General features: G+C 50.5%; 1 protein-coding gene across 3 annotated transcripts in view; it reads left to right on the top strand.

The window, feature by feature from the left end:
* Crtac1 (cartilage acidic protein 1) overlaps positions 1 to 19,566 on the top strand; it is a 145,316-nt gene that overhangs the window by 87,132 nt on the left and 38,618 nt on the right. For all 3 annotated transcript variants that reach the window (XM_005407644.2, XM_005407643.2, XM_005407641.2), the window contains exons 4-5: positions 9,667 to 9,803; positions 15,464 to 15,620. In XM_005407644.2, coding sequence (XP_005407701.1) covers positions 9,667 to 9,803; positions 15,464 to 15,620 — 294 coding nt within the window. The remainder of the gene's footprint in view (positions 1 to 9,666; positions 9,804 to 15,463; positions 15,621 to 19,566) is intronic.

Raw genomic sequence — 19,566 nt, 5'->3', positions numbered from 1 at the left:
GTGCAGCCAAGAAACAATGAGCCACAGCCCCGAGTGGTGTTTTATGGGTTTTCATCTCATCTTGCCACCAAGTGAGGCCTGAGAGATAGTAATTATCCCTACACAAATATCAGGGCATGATTACCCAGCTGGATTTACTGCCCTCTTTCCATCCAAGCCAAGACTGGATTAGGACACAATTAATTGATGGGCTGATCAACTCTTTAATGTGGAGCAAGGTCAGGAAGGGAACAGCATCAAGGGACCCTTGTAGAAGGGATGAATTCCCAGGAAGACTCTAGAAGCCCAGGAAGTAAGAGTGGGACAACTGTGAAGGGCTGCTCCCTTTGGGTTCAGCACCGGGATGCCAAGGGAAGGAACAGACCCTCCCCTACACACACACACACACACACACACACACACACACACACACACGTACTCACCAAGCACAGAGCACTTGTATGAGATCCCAGGTGTCACAGAAGCAGCAGCCCCTCCCGTGCTCCTAGAGTGCTGCAGTGTGTCCCAGAGCTGTGATTACCAGCCCAGGCTGCACAGCCTGGGGAGCTTCTAACAATCTCAGCAAAGCCGCACCTGGGCATCAGAAGGCTGGATGTAGGGTCCAGTTGTCTGATTATGAAAGAGAAAGGCCATATTAGTCATATTAGTCATATGCTCACCTCAACAATAGTTGCAGTCTCCTGTTAATGTATTCATTCACCGAACAAGTATTTACTGAGCACCTAGGATGTGTCAGGCTCTGTTCTAGGCACTGAGCATGCCTCTGTGTGTAAATCACACAAGCCTTGTCCTTTTGAAATTTACACTCTATCCCAACACGGCCTTAAACTTCTCTAGTACCTGACTCTCCTTTCCCAGCCTTCTGGACTCCAAGCTCCTCCAAGAAAAAGTCCCTGTATTTGTCATATATTGTGACCCTCAGTGGCTCCAGCCAGACTTTGACTGTCCTCAGAACTCCATTCAGATTGGATAGATAAGTTCCAGAAAGAACAACTGGGGCCGAACCACTGGGCTGAAAGATTCACCAGTAGATGGACGTCAAGGGGAAGCAAGTTACACTGAGGCCCTAGAAGGATGGACAAGTGCCCATCTGGAGGGGCTGGTGCTAGGCCCCGGGCTGGGGTGAGGACCAGGTACCCAGCAGTCTCAGCCCAGGCATGCACTTCCTGGTGTCCTTTTGCAAGCTGGAGGGCTGTCTGCAGATTTGAGTTAATTTTTCAGTTGAGTGATTCAATTGATTCATCAACAGGGGGCAGGACATGAAGCCAGGACATTTGTGCCTTCTCAGCATCTCCTTGGGTCTGGCTGGCATGGCACTCAGCCACAGACACCCTGCCCACTGGGGGAGTCCTGAGAGCATGCCTGGGCTTGTCAGGGCTCTGGAGGGAGCTAAGGAAGGACAGTCCTCTCCCCGCCCCCAGCCAGCTGTTAAATTGTTAGTATTGGGATCCCTGGAAGAAAGCCGAGGCCCTGCAATGTCCTGTAGGGGGTCAGTTTATACCAACTTCAAGTCTGCCCCTTACATACTGGTCAATCTGTCATCTGTAAAATAGGAAAAAATATCTGCCTCATAAGCTCAGCTCCTTCCAGTGGCTCTGTAGACTATATGCAAAGTCTTTACCATGGCGTAGAACACGTGGCATACAACACACCCTATGTGACCAGGTTGTCTGTCTGACCTTTCTCTCCACTTTTTTTCTTACTAGTGCATTTCCATCACAGGAATTCATATTTGCTGTTCCCCCTTCCTGAAGTGCCTTTCCCCTGATTTTTTTTCAGGATTACTCTTCAAATAAGGTCTCCCTGAGCTCCTTACCTAAAGTCACACAATCATTGCTTCCTGTGCTCTTGTCTGGCTTTTTCTTCCTTTGCAGCATTTACCCCTACCAGAAAAGTGTGCTCTATACTTACTTGCTGTCCATCTTCCCTACCAGAGTCTTAACTCTAGGGGCGGGTAGAAACTTTGTCTTGTCCACTGTTGCCTGTCATGTAGTAAGCATTAAATATGTGTGTCTGAATGAACAACTGGGATAATGAATGAAAGGCAGCTATTATGGTGTGCGGGGCTTAATAATTACTCTCAAACAATAGCTGTTGTAACTGTGGGTATGAAAAAAGCCATAGCCTCTAGAAGTTTGCTGGGCAGAGGGCCACAGGGCTTATTCTCGGCCCACAGCGAAGAGAGCCTAGGACCAAAAAAAGAAAAGGATAAGTGTAAAGAAGACACTGCCCACAGGATGGTACCAAGCAGGCCTGAGTCAAGGGTTAAAAATAAGAAGGTAATGGAAAGGGAGAGGAGAAAGATTGACTAGTATCCTAAAAGGCCAAGGCTACAAAACCCACTAAGGGCTTAACTGGCCTGGAAAATTCAAGCCAGGTGTTGCAGGTAGTGACACTCTGCCACCCACGTAGGAGTGTGTGCAGGGCATAGGGGTTGGGAGATGACTCCAGCACTGCCCTTCACAACCAGGACCCCAGGGCCTCCTGTAGCTCCGAGACAGAGCCGTCCCCCTGGAGTCCTACCCTGACACCCACACCAGTGCTTCTCTACTTGGCCATGAGCAATCTTGAATGCATGATTGGCCTGGAGTGATCGGAGCATGAGCGTGGAGGGAGTATGGCATGAACTGTGAACCCCATTACTCACTGTGTGTTTACTCATTCAATTTTTTAAAAGTGGGCCTTGAACATCTGCTCTGTACAAGGAAGGTGTTGTTTAAAAGACGGATATATGTCCTTGTTGCTACACAAACAGAAGCATGCCCTGCTCACAGTTCTGCTCTTTACATTTTCAATACATGTTTTATATTATTTCATGGCAGTATACAGAAAGCTTTCTCAATCTTTGTATGGCTGTATAGTACCCCATTGTACAGACTTGTCATTAACCCGTCCTCTGTGGGTGAACATTTAGATTGTTTGCAATCCTCTTAGCCTTACAAAGAATGCCACCAAATGAATCAGCTGGTACAATAGGCCATTTCCAGGACTGCAAGGATATTTGTAAGTTCATAGAAACAGAGCGGCTGTGTCAGAGAAACTTACACCTGTGGTTCTGATAGACGCACTGAGTTGCCCTCCCCAGGGACAGCCCTCATTACATCCCCATCAGCCAGCTACCGAGCGAGCACTTTCAGCGCTCATGCACCACAATGTTGCATCAATTTTTTAATCTGATAATCTGATAGGAAAAAATTGATTTCCAGATGTAGTTTTAATTTTCATTTTTCTTAAATGAGTGAGGCTGAGAATATTTTTATATATTTGAATCTCTTGTCTGCTCATAGCTTTTGCCCATTCTTTTCTATTGATTATTGGTCTTTTCCTTGATCTGGAACACCTCTTTATAAATTAGGGAAATTAGCCCTCTGTCTGAAATACAAGTTGCAGATGGTCTTCCCTTGTTTGTCATTTTTCTTTTGTCTTTGTTCGTGTGAGTTCTGTAATGTGGAAAACTTTCATTTTTAGGAACTTGGATTTATGACTCATTTTTTTATGGCTTCTGGGCTATGTCATTCCTGGAGAGGCTGTCTGCAGGGGCATTTGTAACCTCTCGGAGATGAGAACAGGCTCAAGTCACCATACTAGAGAGAGAAGAGAGGGGACAGATAGGTTGCACTTCTGGCCCCTCCTGCCCACACACCAGATGCACCATCTGCTCCCGAGGAGTGCCCTTGTCCAGCAGCTCCCCTCCCAGGGCCGGTTCCAACCGCACCCAGAGGCTCTGCACCTTGCAGCTCTCGAAGTGTGATGCATGGTGGGCAGCGTTGGAGTCTGCTAGAAGTCCATGGAAGTGCAGCCCCTCAGGACCCACCGCAGACCACTGGGCCAGAACCTGTATTGAATATCCAGGAGGTTCCTGTGCAGTAGTCTGAGATATGTTGTCCTGAGTCCCCACCCTCCTTCCCTAGGGTTCTCTGGACTAACATGGATTCTCAGCTTGCCTCACCCCCCGCCCTGGTTTCACGTGGATGACAAGTCCTGGTTTTCAGCTCTCCCTCCAGGGCCCCATTTAGGGAGTTGAGCTTGGGGACTGTCTCCCCTCACATTGTTCCTTATCACATGTGGCTAAATGATGACCATTAAGGAGGAAGCAAGTTGCCAAACAGCACAACAGCGAGTCTGGGCCCAGAGACCACTCCCTTGATCCTAGCAAAGAATGAGGCTCCTTAGAGACCTGGAGCTGCCTACCACCCAGGCTCTATAGCACTGTCGCACTCACTGAGGGGGCTTCACAGCGTTGGACCAGTATATGAAGTTCAGCATTGCCACTAACAGCAGCTGGGTGACCTCAGGCAAATGCAGTGACCCTCTGAACCCTGCTTTATCTCTGCAGTGAAGACTCTGTCCTCCCAGCTAATGTGGGAGAGGCGCTGCTTCCCATCTCTTCGCCCTGGGATGGAGGAAGGAGGACCGGGGTCAGGAATTACATCAAAGACCAGGGGAGCCTGGGTTCTTTTTTTTTTTTTTTTAAATGTCCTTTGCCTGAACTAGTTCTTTCTCCCCCTGAGGCTGTCACTGCTCTGCTGGTTTTCCATTGACTGGGTCTTGTAAAGCATTTTAAACTTAGTGTTGCAGTTGCCTCCTGGGATGTGGCTCATTGAGGACCTGCCTGGTCAAGCCCTGTGATCTACAGGAGGAGACGGTGGAGGAGGGCGGTGTTATTGTTGCTTATTGTGTGCCAGGCATTGTTCCAAGTATTTCACATACACTAACTTAATGCTCACGGAACAGGTGGCCATTCTCATTATCCCACTTTACAGATCAGATAACGGCAAGTGCATGACTTGCCCAAGGTCCACCCGGGAAGGGATGCTGCTGGCTGCCTGCCCCCTGCTGTTTAGTAGTAATCTCTGTGCCACAGAATAAGGTTGGGGCTTAAGCCTCTGCCCCCTCACACACCCCTGCTCACTCTTCTCTGCTCCTAGTGTCATCCACAGCCTGAATCCCCTCCCAGGGTGGGACAGACCCTGGGGGAGAAGGCACAACAGGCAGTGGCTAGTAAGAGTCCTTTGCAGCGCTTACTCTCCCTCCCAGTGGTGCAGAGCACCCTCTGGGGGCAGAGCTGGCTGTACAAGGGTGTTGGGGTGTTAAATCGAGCACCATTTCCCTGATTTGACACCATTGCTCCAAGCGTCTTGAAGGAGACCCTTTCCCTTGTCTGAGGGCTCCTCTTTCTCTGTTCCCTTTCCTTCCTCCTGTGCCCTAAATGAAGCTGCTCTGGGGACAGAATATACAACCTGGTCTTCTCTCCCCTGCCTCAGCCTCTGCTCTGCAACCTGCTGTCCGTTATAACCAGTGACCTCCTAGACTTGCATTCTTGACCACTTTATAACCGCCTCAAACACGAACTATCTGAAGCCGAGCTATGCCCCCCACCCCGCCGCATATATGCACTCTTACACACACAGCTGGCCCAGAGCCTGTGCTTGAGTCACTGTCCCCCTTATGTTCCACTGCCATTCCCAGCCAGTCCCTCCTGCATGCAGAACTTCCTCCCACTCCCATTACTGCCACACACATCAGGCCTGAGCGCCTACCAGATCCACCCAGTGCATTTTGTCCTTGCCAACACACCCACTGCTCACCCCGCTGCCGACTTCACCTTCTGCGAACACTGTCCCCTGACGTTCCCGAGACCAGAAGCCACAATGGCCCCTTCAGCTTCAGTCCTGGGATTACTGAGTCGCCTGCTCTGCCTTATTTCTGTTCCTCCACCTGTAACACCCTCTGGGCAAACTCAGGATCCCCTCTGTGCCTGCTTCTCACCGCCTACCTCCTTAAGCTGTAGGGAACCGTGCTGTGTAGGCTTTGGAGTCACAAAGATCTGACTTTGAATCTGTCTCCTTTTACCTGCTCTGTGATCTTGAGCAATTGACTTAACCTCTGTACTCCTCAATTTCTGTATCTGTGAAATGGGATTCTGGGCTTAGATGGGATGATTGTTGAAAAAAAGAAAGAGAAAGAAAGGGAGGAAGGAAGGAAAAAGAACAGAAAAGAGAATCAAAGAATCGGAAAGAAATGAAAGTATTGCAGATAGAGCATGGCCACACTAAGTGCTGTATACCCGGGAGTTGTCACTTAGACCCTTCAAGTCCCAAAATAGAAAGTGCCATGTGCTGGGTGTGGTGGCACATACCTGTAATCTCAAACTCTAGGAGGCTGAGGCAAGAAGATCTCAAGTTCCAGCCCAGCCTAGGCAACTCAGGAACTTAGCAGGACCCTCTCTCAGAATTTAAAATGTTAGGCAGGAGTGAGGATGTAGCTCAATGTGAAGGTCCTAGGTTCAACCTCCCAATATGGGGAAGGGGGAAGAAGTGTTAAAGATTCTTAGTTTGACCACCATTCCAAGGCATCTCCTTTCCTCACCCCTATGTTCCCGACAGACCATAAGAATCCTGGGTCAGGGACACAGGCCCAGCTTCTCTGTGGCCTCACACAGCACTGGCCTCGTGCAAGGCACTTGGCAGTGCTAGTGATGCCTGAACTCCGCCCACCAAGCCTTCCCACTGGCCACCCCCAGCAAGTGATGGTCCCACTGGATTTGGGGCCTTCAGGGCTCTTCGAATACCAAGACTCCAGAATCAAGGTGAGAGCAGGAATTCCCAGATTTGCGTCTCACAGGCCTGTGACCTCCAGAGGCCCCCGTGCCCTGCCCCTGAACACTCTCCTGTTTCTCTTGGACCTGTGCCCTCTCAGAGTCTCCGCCAGGGACTCAAGGGAGTCCTGCTGTACGCTACCTCACAGTCTCTCCTTCCGGTACAGCTGCCCCCACCTCAGCGAAGGACCTCAGGGCAGAGTGCAGCTACATGGAGCCAGGAGGCAGCCTTCTGCGCTGACACGGGCCAGGGGCCAGTGCTGGGTGTTTATTGCCTGTGCCATCGACCCACACAGCTCGCTGTTTATCTGTCTTCCTGACACACCTAATTACCCAGGTTGCAGCTGCCAGCGCGTTTGCTCTTCCTAAATCACGGGCTCCCATCCCTCCTGTCGCCCAGGCCTCCGGGCCTCTGCCTGCAGAAGGGCTGCCATTGATTTTACCGTTCCCATTTATGATCTACAAGGCTGTGCACCGCTGTTGCACATTTTACCTTAATTAGTTTATTCTTCTGGGCATCCCTGGTGAGCTCAGAAGCCAAGAGGCTGGCAAGGGGAGAGGCCAAGAGCACATGGCACCCAGACTCCTCCCAGGACAGAGCCCAGAGTCTGCTCAGACACCAGCTCCCTAAAGTAGCAACTTTCTAAGAACAGTGCTGGCTCTGTAGGGTATTAATAGATGGTCTTCAAGGTGGGGTTCCCTGACCAAGTGTGTTTGGGAAAGGCTGGTCTCAATAATTTACTGCAGGACTTTTCAAAGTTTTAATAGACTTTGATGTCTATGGAGAGTCTCCAAGAGTTGGGCAACTGAAAAGCTTCCCCAAGCTCAGATGAACGTGGAGTCCTTTCTCCAGGCAGTGCACAGAGACCAGGGTCCCACAAATCACCCTTTTAGAAACGCTGCCCTAGCTTGACAGCAGGAATTGAGGACAATGAGGTAAACGAGGTACAGAGGCCCTCTGACCTGTTTTCTCATCTCCTCTAGCTGAGGCAGGATCTTGGCATCTTCCGAAGTTACTCGCACTGAATCCAGAGGTGCTCATCAGAGCTCCACAGGTTCCAATTGCTCACCTGGCCCAGCTCTGCTGGAATGTAACCAAGGCATTTAGGCAGGGACCTTGCTGGCTAAGGGGGCCCTGAGTTGACAGAGATGGGCAAAGGTTGCTTGCTGTTGGTGAAGGCTGGAGAACCAAGAGCCTGCAGGAGCTGTCTTCAGTGGCCCCCAGACACCGGGAAGTGACGGCAAGCCAGCTGCTGCCTCTGCAACCACCATAACGGCTGTCAAAGCCCAAGTCCCTTCTCCCCAGTCCTGGAACCCAAAATTCTCTGGAAGCCTCGAGTGCTTTTTCTTTAAGTTTGTGGGAAATTCAGTGGATAACAAAACTTGTCCTGAGCTGATATGAGCTATTTATAAGCTTTATTTATCCTACTTGATGTGAATATTCATGTTTCACTGCAGAAATATTAATGTGTTTAATTATGGGGTGCCACTCCCAGCCCCTGCTGGGGTGTTATATAATCAATGGTATGTATACTGTGCTACCTTGTAAAACATGGAGAAAAAAATCTAAATTTGTAAACACAGCGGGCCCTGAGGGATGTCGGTGAGAGGCTATGGTCCTGCAGTGTCGCAAAGCTGTCACTGCTCTACTACCTGGCCAGACTGAGATCAGGGTCATAGGTGTTTTTCCAGGTGATTCCCACAACAACATTGTGAACAAGGCATGGATATCATCCACAATTCCCAGGTGAGAAAACCAAGGCTGGAAGCAGATAAAGAACTTACCAGTACCTCAGTATCGTCTAGAGCATCCCTCTCAGGCCGCATCAGCTCTGTGCAGACCTGTTTCTGTGGCTCCACAGAAACCTACCCCCCATGCACACACACCCCACAGAGCTCCCACACCTGCTTGGTGAGTGACCTTCCCTCCATGGATGCTTAGGGCCTCAGCGCCAAGGGTCAGGCAGAGACAGACAGAGACAGGATGGCTCCGCCCCAGGCACCAGCTCCCTGTGTCCAGCCTGCATCCCTGACCCCACCTATGATACTGCAGTTCCATGGGTCCCCTGGTCTCAGGAGGTCTCAGACAAGGCCCCCCAGAGATCAAACTTTTCATCCTTTCCTGGACTGAGCCACCTGGGGGTTGTTTGCACACAGCGTTCTCTCTCTCTCCCTCCCTCCCTCCCTCCCTCTCTTTCTCTCTCTCTCTCCCTCCCTCCCTCCCTCCCTCTCTCTCTCTCTCTCTCTCCCTCCCTCCCTCCCTCCCTCTCTCTCTCTCTCTCTCACACACACACACACACACACACACACACACTTGTACTCACCTCCCATACTCACACTCATTCCCACACACATTCTGACACTCTCCCACACCACTTACCTGCTTTCACACATTCCCTCGTGCATTTCCACTCTTGCACCCTCAGCTGCATGCTCACTGGCCTGCTCACACAGTCACACACACACTCTCACGTACACTCACAGAATCGCTTGCTCTCTCCAACCCCCTGCACTGCAGAACTGGTGTCTCTAAAGGAAGCACCTTGGAGAGTAGTTTGTCTACAAAATGGGAAAGTCATTTCTGCCTAATAGTAGCTACCGAGGGGGAGGGGACACTGTGCCAAACCTTTAATGTGTGTCATCTCATTTATCCCTTGCAGTAAACTTGAACGTAGTTGTCATTGCCATTCCCATTACAAATAAGAAAACTGAAGCTCAGACATGCTAAGCAACTTGCCCAAAGTCTGGAACCTAGGAGAATCTGGGTAGAACTAAAATTGGTACTTAGGCTCATTTACTCAAAACCCCAAGTTTGTAACCACTATCCCACACTGTCTCCCTCAGCCTAACCTACTGCCTCTTCTCTGAACCAGCCAGAGTCCAGTTTGCCACTGGAAACATTTGAGTATCCCAAACAGAGAGGAAGCTCAGCTGCTTGAGGTCTTCCTGCTGATGGCCCATCCACTTTGGTCCCAGCCACCTTGTGGCAGGTGCTAGGGGACCTACCCAAAGGTCAGAACCTGAACCCTGACCACTGCTCACTAGCCCTCTTTTCCCTCTCCCTGCAGGGGTGGCCACATATACGGACAAGTTGTTCAAGTTCCGCAATAACCGGTGGGAAGACATCCTGAGTGACGAGGTCAACGTGGCCCGCGGTGTAGCCAGCCTTTTTGCAGGACGCTCCGTGGCATGTGTGGACAGAACGGTGAGTACAGGGGCCCAGAAAGAAGTAAAGGGCACAAAATGACAGAAGAGCCAGGGGAGGTGCTGCCAGGTTGATGTCCCCTGACAGAATGGTGACAGAAGGTACTAAATACAAACAACTAGGACTCTCGGGATGAGTTACGATGTGCCTTGCACATCCTTTCTCCCATGTGACCCTACCAGCGACCTGTGAGGAAGCGGCCAGGGATGTCATCACTGTCTCCCTCAGTCCACTGGACACTTGAGGGGACTGAGGCACCACTGGGAGCAGTGACTTACTTGGAACCCAGACTAGATTGTTGCTGTGGCTAGGACATGAAGCAGAATCCCCTAGCTCTAAATCTTGAGCTCACTGATTTACATTAACATTTAGTAAGTACCTCCCGTGTGCCAGGCACTGAGCCGTGGGGGCCTCTGTAAATGTTTATGGAATACGTGGAGGCACAGCAGAGGACTCATGGGGACAATCGTAGTTTTCTAAACACAGAAGAACTTGAATTCATCAGTGACTCCATCAACATCCCTGGGTACGGCGAGTGCCCCCACCCACAGGTGCCAGCCCAGAGTGGACGAGAAGTCTGGCTAACCTGGAGGGCCAAAGCAGCTACAGCCATCTGCCCTGTGTTGCAGGTGAGGGGTGCCCCGGGCTTGTGTCCCACCAGGTCCCACTGTGGAGGAAATTTATCCCTCTGTCACCTGCTCCCCTGCCACTTACCTCCATGACTTTACAAACAGTCATCACTGCATCAGGGGTCCAGCTGCTGCCCTGCTCCCGAGGGATCATCTCTGGCCTCCATTCTGGGATGGGGCAAGGTGGGGCTCACTTTGGATTGAGATGGCACCAAAGGGATTGGAGATTCAGCGTGAATCTTCACAGAAGGGGCCTGCAGGCCTTGGGAGAAAGCAGGTGCCAGGTATAAATATTTATTTCTTAACAAGCTGGTGCTGAGAGGAGAAGCCAAGCTGGGCTGTGAAGCCACATTTAGCCCTGACCTGAATCTGTGCCACCTGGACTTCTTCTTCATGGGAGGCAACGGGAGGCAGCTCTGGAAAGAGCCTGGAGAGTGGGGGGCGAGAGGCGTCAGGCCTGGCCGCAGCTCAGAGCTTCTTCCCCTCTCTTCCTGGCTTCTCCTGCCTAAGCCAGCATCAAGCTTCCATACTGGCTCAAGTGGGAAACTTCTCTAAAAACTAAAGGAGAGGCGTGAAGCTTAACCATACAGACGCGCTCTTTGCCCTAACAAGGTCATTGCTCACCCACACATTTAACCACAGGACAAAGACACCATGTAAAATTTTTTTAAAAAAGAAGACAGCCTGGCACCAGGACACAGTGGGTAGCCTTCAGAAGCTGCCTGCTTCCTGCTCAGCCCAAGTCCAGCCTCCCAATCCGCCAGGAACTAGCAAGCCCTACAGACAGTCTGCCACCAGGCAAGGAATTGCTTTTCCAGTCCAGCCACCCCCTTGGCAGTCCCCCCTTGGGGGCCAGGAACTGTGAGGGAGATATGGGGAGAGCCCAAAGCCAGAGGGGACGCTGAGTGGCAGGATTGAAATACAAAATGAAAACACCTCACATTAGATTGTCCAACTAATCAAGCACCACACTCTGCACCAAGGGCTACAGACCTCATCTTATGAATCCTTATAGTCACCCTATGAGGTAGAGACTATCATTGTCCCACTTTACAGCTATGAAAACTAAGGGTAGCCTAGGATATAGCTTAGCACCACAGCACCTGCCTGGCAAGCATGAGGTTGTGAGTTCAATTCCCAGTACCAAAAAATAAATTAAAAAAAAAGAGAAAACTAAGGCTTGGAGCGATTAAGCAACTTGACCTTGATCACACAGGAAGTGGCAGGCAAAGTGAGGAATTAAACCCTGCTTGCCTAAAATGAAGCACACAACTGTTTGCCCCTCTGCTACCCTGCCTCTGGATGACGTGATATGCCGTAGGTTTCTAACTACAGAGTCTATTATATCATTCACTCTACCCTTCCTCCCTTAGCCCCACAGCCAGTGCCTCAGGCTTTCGTCTCTCTGCCTTGTCAGTGGTTCTCAAAGTGTGGTCCCACGACCAGAGGCGTCAGCACTGTTAGAAGTGAGGATTCGTAGGCCCTGCCCCACGGTGCCTTCCAAACCCACTGAATCTAAAGCTTCAGGGGCGGGGCCCAGCCACCTGGGTTCAGTTTGCCCTGCAGGTGATTGTGACATCTGCTGGACTTTGACAGCAGCACCAGGCAAATGTCCCAGCCCCTGCCACCGTCAGTGCCCCCCTCTCCCTTCTGCCCCTCGTTCGCTCTCTGCTCTGAACCTGGAAGACCTGCCGGTCCTCTATCTTCAGTTCCCTCATCACTCACCTTTCTGGATCTGACTCAAAGCCGATCTCTTACAAGAAGCGTTCCCTGGTCGATAATGATTATGCCTCATGTTTATATAGCATTTTTATCTTTCCAAAGACCTTTCACATACATTGTCTCATTTCATCTTCTCAACAACTCTGCCAGGAAGCAGGGGGGATCTGAGCCCATTTAACGTGTGCAGAGACACAGCCTGCAAACAGTGAGGGATGTGCCTGAGGACACAGAGCTAGCTAGGGGCTGAGGCTGGACTTGGACAAGGGTAATTGACCTAGACCAGTGGTTCCCAAAGTGGAGTGTCTCCACCAGCAACGTCAACTTCAAGGGAACTTGTTAGGAATGCACATTCTTGAGGTCCCCCCGCCCAGTGCCACCGAACCCAGAGATCTAGGGATTGGGCCAGCATCTGTGTTTTCACAGGGCTTCAGAGTGGTTCTGATATAGGCTACAGCGTGAAAATCATTGCACACTGCTCCAGAAGCATCCTCCCTCCTCCAGAATCATCTCACCCTTTTAGAATTATTGCAGTCAAGTTCACATGTGAATTTCTGCAATATTCTACAACTACAACACATCTACGTTTATCCATTTTATCACTCCAATAAATGAAGTAAGGAACTAGGTATAACTGAATTTTATAAATCTCCTAATTTCTAGCAGAGTGCATTTCAGCCCATTTAGGCTTAATTGCCCATTTGTTGAGGCGCTTGCTAACAGCTGGTGGGGTTAGGAATGGTTCATGGCAGTGCACTTTCTCATTGGGCCCCCTCATTCATTCTGCATCCAATCATTCTACCCACGTGCACAAAGCTCCAGCAATGGGTGACAACTTTTCAAAATTCTCTCTTCATCAGTAAGTCATGCTGTAAAGCAGTGCGTCTCAAACTTTAGTTTTGCCTAGGAGTCCTGTAGATGAAAGGCAGATTCTGACTGAGGAGGCCCAGGGTTGGGCCTGGGGCTCTGTATTTCTAAGCTGCTCCCTGATGTCACCAAGCCTGCTGCAGGTCTTGCTACTTTAAGTAAGAAAACGTAAAGCATAGATTCCTGGGTAAAAGAATAGAGTCCCAGATAACCAAAACAGAAGGGCCAACTAAGTCTTTAAGGAACAGTTTTATAACCTTCTCCAGCTTCGCCCCTTTACACTTCCTGTCTTGCATTTAACATTCGAGCAGCAGTGAACTAACTGCTTATATTTTCCCTATGTGCATCTACTTCTCATCTCTGCCCAAAAGGTTCATTCCTTCCACTTCACCTGGTGGAGACTCCTCTTGGAAAACCTTTTCTGAAATTCCCACAGTGAGGTGCCTGCCTCCAGGTTAGGAACATCTCTTCTGTGCCCCAGGAAACCCTCTTCATAGTCTCTGCTGTGCACTTGTATGATTGTTGATGCTTCTGGGCACCCCCAGAAACCCTAAGCTCCTTCCGCGCTCTCACCCACCAGTCTCACTGACTCAAGTGGCCTTAATCAGTTTCCCCAAAGAAAATGGTCCAAAGGAGGTATAAAGGCAGTGACCAGGTAAGTGGGACAAGGGTTCTCATGATGCCACTGGATAAGATATGGAAGCAAGCAAGGGGGACTAAGAGGAGGGATAACAACCCAATCTTGTTGCCCCAAGCTCAACTACAAGGAACGCTCTAAACATACAATAAATGTTTAGAAATTTTAAACTTTATTAGAGTAAAAGACACAGTGCCATTAATCCCCCTCAGGATACTCCCCCTCAATTCAAACACCCTTAGTCCATTATTCTTGCCACTTTTTAAAGCAGTGCTGAAGTTCTCTTTCATGAGAATCTTTACAAAGTGATAAAAAGGGCCAGGTGTGGTGGCCCTTACCTGCAATCACAGCCCTCAGGAGACTGAGGCAGGAGACCACAAGTTTGAGGCCAGCCTGAACTACATAGTGAGTCCAAGGCTAACCTGAACTACATAGTGAGACCCTGTCTCAGAAAAAAAGTGTGATAAAAAAAAGTATGGTAAAGCTATTGCCAGTACCATCCAAAGGAAAGGCAGGCTTATACAAATATTATGTTGTATCTTCATCCACCTTATTCACTAGATCTGGTACCCTGCAATTTAAGGCCCTTCTCCAAAGTCAAAATGACCATGAAAGGTAAATGTTTTGAATTGATTCAAGATGTGGAGACAGCTGCAACAGCAAAACTAAAGATACTCATGAAGGAGGACTTCCAGAACTGCTTCAGAAAGTGGCAAGAACCATTGTAGAATATATGTGTTTGAAGACAGGGATGGTATTTTAAGGGATATTAATAACAATGTGTCTTTTACTGTAATATTATTTTTAATTTAAACATTCACCACAGTTTTGACCACACCTGATCTGTTCTTTTTTATTTATGCCTTGCCTGTCAAATTAGAATCAAAGCTACCTAAGGACAGGGACTTTGTCTTCAGGTCATTTATCGAAGAGCACCTTTCATAGAGTTGAAGCTCAAGAAGTATTCACTGGAGGGAAGTGATGAAAGGGGTGAGAGGAAAGCTAGGAAACTGATTTAGAAATGGCGTGGCTCTCGGGAAGAAGGAGGCTTCCACTGAAGAAATAACACCATTATAGTAACAGACAGAAAAGAAGCTTTTATCAGCAGTGCTTTGGACTACAGAGGAACATGGCTATAGCAGAGAGGAGCTGGCGCCCAGGGCTCCTCCTGGATGCAAAGAGAAGAAAAAAACTGAGACAGTAGCAAGGCAGAAGCAATAAAATATTTCTTTCAGGCAATACAGAGAAAAGAGGGGATTGAAGGGGGAAGAAGACCCCTGGAAATCTGTGCCTCTCATGCTACCAAAATAGAGAGATGAAGAAGCACAGGGAAGGAAGGAAGAGAGGGAGCCAGCTCAGGAATTTGCTTGTCATCTTGGCTGGAGTGGGCTTGAATGGAAGAGAGAGAGACTGAGAATAATGGGAATTGGTAGATCAATCAATCAGCAAATATTTATTGAGCAGCTACCCAGGCTGGCAGCTGGAGAGAGCTCAGCTGGAGGGAGGCGCATTAGAAAATTGTCTATAAAAAGGTGGTTGTGGGGAAGAGGGAGGGATGTGTTCTTCTGGAACAGGATAGAAGGAGAAGCAGGGCTGCTTTGTTGTCCAACTGGAGGGAGTGGTTGTCATTCATATTGCAACCTTTGTGAAAAGCTCCCCGCGGTTGTAGCCAGCACAGCCCACAAGGCCATTGGCAGCAGACCTGGAGAAAAGCCTAAGCTATGATCCTGGGTGTAGGGTGGTTTCTGGGGAAAGCCGGAGTGGGTTAGGATGGGCCTCCTCACCAGTCTCCTTCCCTTCCTCCTCAGGGCTCTGGACGCTACTCGATCTACATTGCCAATTATGCCTACGGTAATGTGGGGCCAGATGCCCTCATTGAAATGGACCCTGAGGCCAGTGACCCCTCTCGGGGAATCCTGGCACTCAGAGATGTGGCTGCTGAGGCTGGGGTCAGCAAATACACAGGTATGAAGGGGGACATGGGGGCCATGAACAGAGGGGCTAGGGCCTTGGGATGGGGTCTAGGGCCTTGGGATGGGGGCTAGGGCCTTGAGATGGGGTCTAGGGCCTTGGGATGGGGTCTAGGGCCCTGCAAAACAAAAATGAGTCTAATTCATGAGAGGCCACAAGAACAGGGAAGGTTTATTCCATGAGGCCACCCACAAAGGGCTCCCCTGACACCACCTCAAGGGCTCTTTAGATATCTGGCGAGTGTTAGCTTGGGAGAGCGGGCAGGGATACTGGGCAGAGGGGCTTGCTGGAAAGTGGGGTGAGAGCACCACCACATCGTTCTTCCCCGGAACCTGTCTTCCATCCCCGGCTCTGACCCCAGCCATGGGTTCTTTAGCAGAAAACTGACAAATCATAAAAGCTGAGATTTAAGGCATTCTTTATTGCCAAACAGCAGATGAAATGATTTATTTACACATAAACGTAAGCGGCCACGAACTGAGTGCTAAATCCCTAAGCTTCAGCTGGGTCCCATCTCGGATAACTGAGCTCAAAGAATTGTGTTTTTGTTCCAGAACCTCTCCAGCACTTTTTCTCAAGGCCCGCTCCCGCTTCCTCTTTCTGGATGGGGGACCTATTGTCAGAATCTCTGACAGGGAGCTCTTTCCAGGGAAGGCTGTTTTTCTAATTCCAGCACGGTTGCTGACTAAAGTCTGATAATCTGCCAATAGACTGCTGATGGCAGAGCAATCCAGCTTCTGTTTTGATGCCAGGAATCAAGAAGCCAGGGCTGCACAATGACTTTGCACGTGAGCCCGTCTCACTCTCTCACCCTGCTCTTGGGTGTAGAAATTATTTGGTCAGTCGACCTTTCCCGTGTTTCCCCCCAACTTGTTCCTGGAGAGATTTCCAAAGAGCAGCCAGCCTGAATCCTTATCCTGGTGGATGGGAGGGTGCTTGAGGGGTATTTGGGCCATCCCTCTGTCTCAAGACACTGGATTGGTAGCAAAATCTCTAAGTCCTACCCAGAAAATGTTGTCCCTGCAGTTTATTATGCCCTTCTCTAGCCACTTTCCACCTTGGTGAAAGGCAGAGATTAATGTTAACCTGTCTGACAAACTTTGTGGGGACAAATGACTAGACAATAAAATAGTTTGCACAGCTCAAGCCCCATCAAAGTGCCTGAGAGCTCTGTGCGCAAATGTACCTCAGAAAGGCTGAGTGTCAGTAATAAACCACGTTTCCCTGGGAAAGGAGTAAACATGCAGGCGCTTCAGCCTGGATTGGTACAGTCAATTTTTCTGAGTAGCTCCCAGTTCTGTGCACTGGGCTGGCTTGGCAATTAAGTGCCTTGATCTTGCAGGAGAGGGGTGGGCTGAGGGGATGAAGCACTTGAAAATGATGAGATGGAAGGGAGGCAAGGACTGGGAGAGTAGGTTATACGCAGAATGGACGAATCTGGGCTGTTTGAGCATGAAGCAGGCATTGTTCACACTGGCTGGGCTGGCACAAACCCAGGAAGGTGGGGGATACTAGGCGGAGACAGCTGAGGAGTAGAGATGGGGTAGGAGCACCAGCTGACTGTGGAAGGACCAGGCAGCCCAAGGAGAGACAGCAGCTTCTGTGGAGGCATAGAGGAAGCTGGGGCAGCTGGCATGCCCAGAGGACGCATCAGAGCAGCCCTCCAGACTTGCAGAAGCCATTTGGCCAAGAAGAACCTATTTGGCCCACCAAGTTACTGTTCTGTCTACCCGCCTTCCCCAGCCCATCCTTTCCCTGCCTGCCAAGCCCCCCAACACTACCCTACAGCACCCTCATCACTCGGCTAATGACACAGGGACATCTGGCTGGAGAACTAGCCCTGAGTGCCCCCTTGAGACCCAGGAATGGACCCCAAATGTACGGGCTGCCATGCTGAGCCCAGCCTGATGGCTGAGACTCTGGCAGGTGGCCAATGCTCAGCGCTAGGCCAGTGCCGGGGCCCAGGCTAAGAGCAAAGCAAACTCTGCCCAGGTGTGCACTCAGAGAGTTGAGGCCTCCACAGCCATGCCTTACAGCACCCATCTTTTGAACAGCCTACAGCCTGGGGGGACCTCCAGATTTCCAAAGTAACAAACCAAGGTCCAGAAATAGAAGGGACTCGCACAAGGTCACATAGGAGATTGTAGAAAACTAGTCATAGGGCCCCATCTCCTAAAGCCTAACCTGCTATAATCAGCTGGCTTCTCTTTTGACCTCCACCTTGAGAATCCCCCTCCAGGCTGGTGAGAGGAAGACCCCACACCCACTGGCAATGCAGCCCTAAGCATGGGCACTCAGGCCCTGAACTGCGGTCCTAGATTGTAGGACTGATGCAGCTGCTGGCCTGGGGTGCTCTGGGCACCAGGGAGAGGCCAGGCCACCATGGAGACTGCAAGGCAGTGGCACTGTCCCTGCATTAGCCGTCCTGCTCTGCGAGAGGGGGAGGGAAGCCTCTCCAGACATTATTGATTCCAGTGGCCACTGCTGCTCTGCTGGGTCACAGTGCCATCTAGCGGCCACCATGTCTGCTCTCGGGGGAGTTGAGGGCCCCTGAGGGCTGTAGAGCGAGTGTAGGTGGTGCCCACAAGGGCATCAGGAAGACCACTCCCCCCCACCGCCATGCCCTGACTCCCTAGAATCCCAAGCCCCAGTATCTCCAACTGCGCATGGCCTTTTGGAGCCAGGGCAATGCCAGGAGCTGCCCCGCATAGGAATCCTGAGAACTGGGTTCCACCACAGCACGACCCTAGCATGAAACCTAAGGAGGAGGAAGAGCCAAAAGTCTTGCACAAGCTCTGTGCCCAGTGACCTTGAGCACATCCCTCAGCCACTCTGAACGCCCTGAACAAGCTGGCTTGCAGAGCAGCTAAAAGGACAGGGCGTGAAGCAGGCTGCCATGTGCAGACTCTGCCTCCACCACACCCTTCAGCCACAGGCAACACCAACTTTTCCGGCTGCTGCTTTCTCACTCACACAGAGGGGACGTTGAGGAATGAAAGGAGGGAACATGGGATGCCCGCCCGTGGCCTGGCAAACCAGCAGTGCCTGCCCTGTATAGCATATGCTCATACCCAGGCCCTCTGCTGGACAACACTGGGGGTGCAGAAAGGGAGCAGGCGCCGCCCTGTCCTGGAGGCACTCTGTGTGCTCCGCGTGGGCACAGCGTGGCATCTTCATCGCTGGAGTCCAGCTCCCTAAACTCCCTCCCACTGGACCCAGCATCCCCTGGGCCTTCATCTGTCCCCACAAGTCCTGCATTTGGACCTCACCCTTTGAGGGAGCATCTGCCTGGGCTGCAAGGTTGTGATTAAAGAAGCCTTAAAAGAAATTTGGAAAGAAAATGAAGGTGGATTTATGATGCTGGTTGGAGAGTTTTGCTGTTGGCTGGGAGCAGTGTGGAACAAAGCAGAGGGCAGATCTGATTTATAGGAAGTCATTATTGGAGGAGACGGAGAAGCCTAAAGCCCAGCTGGGGCCTGCTGGCAGATCCCCATCAGCGACGCGACTGAGGGCTGCAGGGCGGGGCCGCGGAGCCTCCCAAGTTCTCAGACAGCAGGGATGGTCTTTCAGCAGAGCACAGCCAGGTCTGACAGCCAGAACCAGGCAAGGCTGGAGGGACAGGCTCCTCTGCCAGGCCTGCCCGGGGCCCACAAAGCCCAGGATACACAGGAACAATTTCCCTGTGTATCAGATGCATTCAGTGATTGTCAGGAGGGAGGTCATTTCTCTTTTAAAACACAGATGTAGAAATATAAATTTTGTATGCAGTTTTCTCAGCTATCACAAGAGATTTGAAAGAAACATCAAGCCTGTGGCTGGTCATTCTACATGCCAATGCAAACCCTGCTCTGTAGAGAGGAGACTTTAGCAAAAACATTTGAGAAACAGGCTGGAAAGAATAGTTCATGATTTGAAATGTGACCTTCTGCACACTGACTGG

This window comes from Chinchilla lanigera, unplaced genomic scaffold, assembly GCF_000276665.1.
Source record: "Chinchilla lanigera isolate Chin_1 unplaced genomic scaffold, ChiLan1.0 scaffold00106, whole genome shotgun sequence".
Taxonomy (NCBI): Eukaryota; Metazoa; Chordata; class Mammalia; order Rodentia; family Chinchillidae; genus Chinchilla; species Chinchilla lanigera.
Note: the sequence above shows the minus strand (reverse complement) of the source record. Positions and strands in the feature narration are given on the sequence as shown.